General features: G+C 31.4%; 1 protein-coding gene across 1 annotated transcript; it reads left to right on the forward strand.

The window, feature by feature from the left end:
* Window positions 1–4,572: 4,572 nt before the first annotated feature.
* LOC107947822 (protein MAINTENANCE OF MERISTEMS-like) lies at window positions 4,573–5,350 on the forward strand. The gene is made up of 2 exons (XM_016882339.1): window positions 4,573–4,626; window positions 4,739–5,350. The coding sequence occupies exons 1-2, from the start codon at window positions 4,573–4,575 to the stop codon at window positions 5,348–5,350; spliced, it is 666 nt and encodes a 221-aa protein (XP_016737828.1).

A 5,350-nucleotide genomic window follows, 5' to 3' on the forward strand; every position in this document is an offset into this window, starting at 1 on the left:
TTGAGTCATATTGACCGAGGGTGGTACGACCATCAGTGTCGATTCTTGTATAGGTGTAGACGATGGACCCACCTTGGCAGCTCTGTCATGGCCTCCTCGTATGCGGTTGTGTGCCCCTCACCTCTTCACTTAGCAAATATGGCTTGCTATGGACCCTAAACCATGGCATGTACTCCAGATAGTAGGCTAACTCAGGTGCGACAATGGCCTCGCGAGTAGGTAAAAACTCATACTTATTGCTCCAAATGTTGTTATATTGCGCAAGGAATGTAGGCCAATTCTCATTCGTTCTCTCCCGCAAGTCGATATGATACAAATCTTTGATGTCTTATGGTGCCGGTGGAATCGATTGCCTGAACCCAAATTACCGCAACACTCTATTTGACTCGTGCATCTCTATAGTAGCGTACACTACCAATGGCACATTCACGTGCTGGATGTTTGGATTGACCAAGAATTCGGAAAGGATTTATTCTTGAATTGCCAGATCGGAGTATGTCGTCCATTCAATCTTTGTTAAAATAATAAAAATTTTAGTTATCTATATATTACTAATATTTAAATGATCTACGTTAATTTTATATAATTCAAATTTAAAAAATACATACCTCTGCTTCTGATCGTTAATCTAACAGAAGCAGTATATCTCGAAGCTCATCTAGTAGTCTAACGTGACTCGACCCATGATTCCACCTATTGAAACAATATGTTAAAACAATAATTTAAATTTTAAATAATTTTATTATGGTAAATATATTATCTAATGAATTTTACATTGTTACAAGTGCGAATGTATAAGGGTAGTCCGCTCGAGGACGTAAAAATGGCAGCCGGTACCGTGCCCATGATTGTAGCAGTAACATGCAACTACCAATTTTGATTTTGTGCGGTTCCGTCGCCCAACACATCTCCCGATACAATGTCGTCATCACGGTTGACCCTCAGCTAAGTTCGCCTACTTTTCTAAAGTCAACGAGTTTTAGAAGTTACCTTAAATGGACAAGATTTCATGACTTATTGGGCATTAGGAGACCCCCGATAATCATAAGAATGTACGCCCGAGCATGTTGTTCTCTTTGGACTTTAGTTGGCTCCTCATCGAGCCCACCGAAATTTCTTTTTAACCAATTCATATCTATCTAGGCTCCATAAATCCTTTCTGAAACCCTACCTAAAAGTTGCTCACATACGTCTCTCCAATCAGCTGCGTGAACTGACCTAGTCACTATGGGCCCATCCACCGGTAACCCGAGCCATAACTGTACGTCCTCTAAAGTGATAGTACACTTGCTGCATGGAAGATTAAATGTGTGTGTCTTGAGTCTCCACCTTTCTACCAATGCGCTTATAAGTGTGGGGCCCAATTTACACCCCCAACCAATAAGAGCCACGTGCAAAAATCCAACATCTCACAAGTAGCGTTCGATTAAGGGTGATGGAGGAATGAGTAGATTACAAATATTAAATTTTAATATAATAAAAAAATATTTAAATTAAATTACATTAAATATAATAAAAAAATTCTTACCATTTATAATTTATTGACAGAAATGTGCTTGCCATCCAAATAGATTAGAGACTGGGTCATTGTTAATTTCGAAAAACACAAAATAAATTGTAATAGAAAAAATATTTTACAGAAATCTTAAAACAATTTTAATAAAAAAAAAGAGTTGAGAGAGAAATAAATTTTGATTTAGAAATTAAGAGAGAATGAGAGAAATTTGAGAGAGATTTGAGATTGAATTGAAGAAAAAAAAAGAAATGGGGGGTTATATAGAAAAAATAAAATGGTCGTTGGGGAAACCGTTGGTCCCAACGGCTAATTAAATAGCCGTTGGAGAAAATATTCGTTGGGGTAAGTGACCGTTAGGGAAAAACGCTTTCAGCTGAAAGCACTTTTCTGCAAATCAGCTAAAAATGTTTCCACCTGGAAGCGTTTTCGTAAAATCGATCTAGTCCTGTGATTTTTTTGAAAAAATGGCCTAATCTGATAATTTTTAAAATTTTCGATATTTTTAGGTTATTCACTCGATGCACTGCCTGCAAAAATTGTAAAAATTATATTTTTGTCACTCTAAAAGTTGTAAGGTAAATAAAATGAAAATTTTATAATTTCAACTCAAAAATTTATAATTCCCCCTAAAAAGGGGAGAATATTGGCTTCAGTGCTTCACCACTAGGTTGGGATGAAAAAGAAATCAACAAAATAAAATTGGTAAAATTATATTTTGGTCAATCTAAAAGTGGTAAAGTTGTAAGCTAATCAAATGATAATTTTACATTTTTTCATTTTGATCCCCGAAATTTATAATTTAGTCTTGATTCCCTCGAAATAAAATTTTGTCAGGGTACCTTGAGATAGCATTAAGCGATTCCATCGAAAAGGAAGGTGTGAAAATATATTAAATATTAAAAATTTTAAATATATATTTTTATAATTTTTGAATCCTTTATAATTTTTTTATAAATTTTAATAATTTTGAAAAATTATTTTTTATTTCCAATTTATATTTTTAAAATTTTAGAACTAAGAATAAATTGACAAAATGTATAAATATTAATGTTAAATTTATTGTCTTTTTTCGAAATCAAGACTTTAATTAACAGAAAAAGTAAATATTAGAGACTAAATTTAATATTATATCAAGTCACATCAGTGTTCCATTTTGTGACCAAACCATTTTAAAGATAAGGTAATTACCATGCGAAATTGACTTAAATTGGTGCAACTAAATTAACAAAATAATAATAATAATAATAATAATAATAATAATCAAAACAAAAATTCACTAAAACTTGGGTAACTATGAGTAGTTTACGGGTTTTTTACAAAATTATTATAAAAAAATAAAAAAAATAACCAAAATATTATAACTTTTTTTATTTACCAAAATATATATATTTTTATTTACCAAAATATACCAAAAAATTAGAAAAAAAACTTGCAAAAAGCCTGCACCGAAAATGACAAGACCTTGGTCAGGCCAATGCCATTGGCGGCACCAATGGTATAATAGGGGACCAGCCAGTGGTGGGGGGAGAAGGAGAGGGAAAGAAAGAAAGAAAGGAAGGAGAGGAAAGAAAGAAAAAGAAGGAAAGAAAAGGACAGGAGAAGAGAAAAAAAAGAAAGAAGAAGAAGAGGAAAGGAGAAGAAAAAAGAAAGAAAAAGAAGGAAAGAAAAAGAAAGGAGAAGAGAAAAAAAAGAAGAAGACGAGGGAAGGAAGGAAAAAAAAAGAAAAAAATGTAATTTTTTTATAAATTTAATTTTTTTGTAATATTTGTGTGTTAAAAATTTATGTTGTGTACATTATACGTATTTTATTATTTTATTTAGCATATATATTTTATGAAATATATTTAGAATGAAAAAATTCATGGTATGTGCATTGTTATTATTTATGATTAGGGATTTTTTTTTATGAAATTTACTTAGGAAGTTGAAATTAGTTATTTTAGGAAAATAACATGAAAAGTAAAATGATAAAGAAATATGTTTAAGAAAACTTAAAATACGAAAAGAAAAAACGAAAATTGTATATTCATCGAAAATAATAAAATGCGAAAAAATTGTATATGTAATAAATTTCAAACATAATGCATTGAAATAATGTAAAATTATAAAATTAAAAATTACGATATTTTTTAAAATAATAAAATGCGGATAAAAAATACGAACAAATGGCCGAAGTAAGAGTGTATTAGTAAATTTTAAAAAAAATTCAGAAATAATTAATATAAATAATTGAAGAAAAATGTACTGAAATAATATAAAATAATAAAATACGAAAATAATATATTTTTATTGAAAGTAATAAAAATCGGGAAAATAATAATACGAGCAAAGGGCATAGAAAAGGGTTTTTTTCGGGTTTTTTACGAAAATATTACAAAAAAATTAAAAAAAATACCAAAATATTATAAAATTTTTTTATTTACCAAAATAATAGAGGAAAAAAAGAGAGGGTGATGGAGGGGAATAAAAAGGCGGCACCAATGGAGAGGAATAAAAAGACGGAACCAATATGTGGCTAATTACCTTTTAAGCCCTCCTTATTTATTATTTTCTTTTATTCCCCTTCAACACACTAAATTAATAAATTTCAAACATTATGCACTGAAATAATGTAAAATTATAAAAGACTAAGTTTATGATATTTTTTAAAATAATAAAATGCAGAAAATAAAATACGAACAAATGGCGGAAGTAAGAGTGTATTACTAACTTTTTTTAAAATTCATAAATAATTAATACAAAATATTTCAAAGAAAATGTACTGAAATAATATAAAATAATAAAATACGAAAATAATATATTTTTATTGAAAGTAATAAAAATCGAGAAAATAATACGAGCAAAGGGCAGGGGTACGGGTTATTTTCTTACACCAAATTAATTTAAATAATACACTAAATTAATAAATTTCAAACATTATGCACTGAAATAATGTAAAATTATAAAATTAGAAATTATGATATTTTTTAAAGGAATAAAATGCGGAGAAAAAAATACGAATAAATGGCCGAAGTAAGATTTTTTACTAACTTTTTTTTCAACTTGCAGGCATCGCAATGGCTCGATTGATTGGAAACGATGAACACACATCTGATGCGGCTAATAACGTGGTATGATTTATTATTTGTTAATCACGAGTTCTATTTAATTAAAAAGGATATACGTAGTATATACAAATAAATTATGTTATCGTAATATTTTTCTGTAATTTAACACTATCAGGACTCGTTCCGAGTATTAAGGGGTCGTGTGAGTGTTTTAAAGAAGGCTCCGGATGCACGATTGATGCCGTACTTGGAGCTAGCCGGATTTGGGTCAGTAGCATTGATCCGGTCCTCTGACTTGCGCTTTGATTTATTATCTGCGCTAGTGGAGCGGTGGCACTCGGAGACCCACACTTTTCATTTTCCGTGCAGGGAATGCACGGTGACCTTGGAGGATGTTGCATTGCAGCTTGGGCTCCCAATTGACGGGAGTCCCGTAACGGGAGTATCTTCATTTACCGATCCGGCTGCACTTTGTTATCAGCTCCTAGGAGACTCGCCAGGTGACGGTGAGTCATATTTTTCTGGCATAAAATTTACATGGTTGAAAGCCAAAATTGGACAATTATCAGCGAATGCCACTGAAGGTGAGTTAATGTGCGCTGCTCGAGCGTACATCATGCATATGGTAGGGGCAGTACTCATGCCTGATGCAAACGGCGACAATGTGCATTTGATGTACTTGCCCCTGTTAGCTGATTTGTCCATTGCTAGGTCGTATAGCTGGGGTTCTGCCATTCTAGCAATGTTGTACCGGTCAATTCCGAATAATAAAAATTATTTCAAATGA

This window comes from Gossypium hirsutum, chromosome D11, assembly GCF_007990345.1.
Source record: "Gossypium hirsutum isolate 1008001.06 chromosome D11, Gossypium_hirsutum_v2.1, whole genome shotgun sequence".
Taxonomy (NCBI): Eukaryota; Viridiplantae; Streptophyta; class Magnoliopsida; order Malvales; family Malvaceae; genus Gossypium; species Gossypium hirsutum.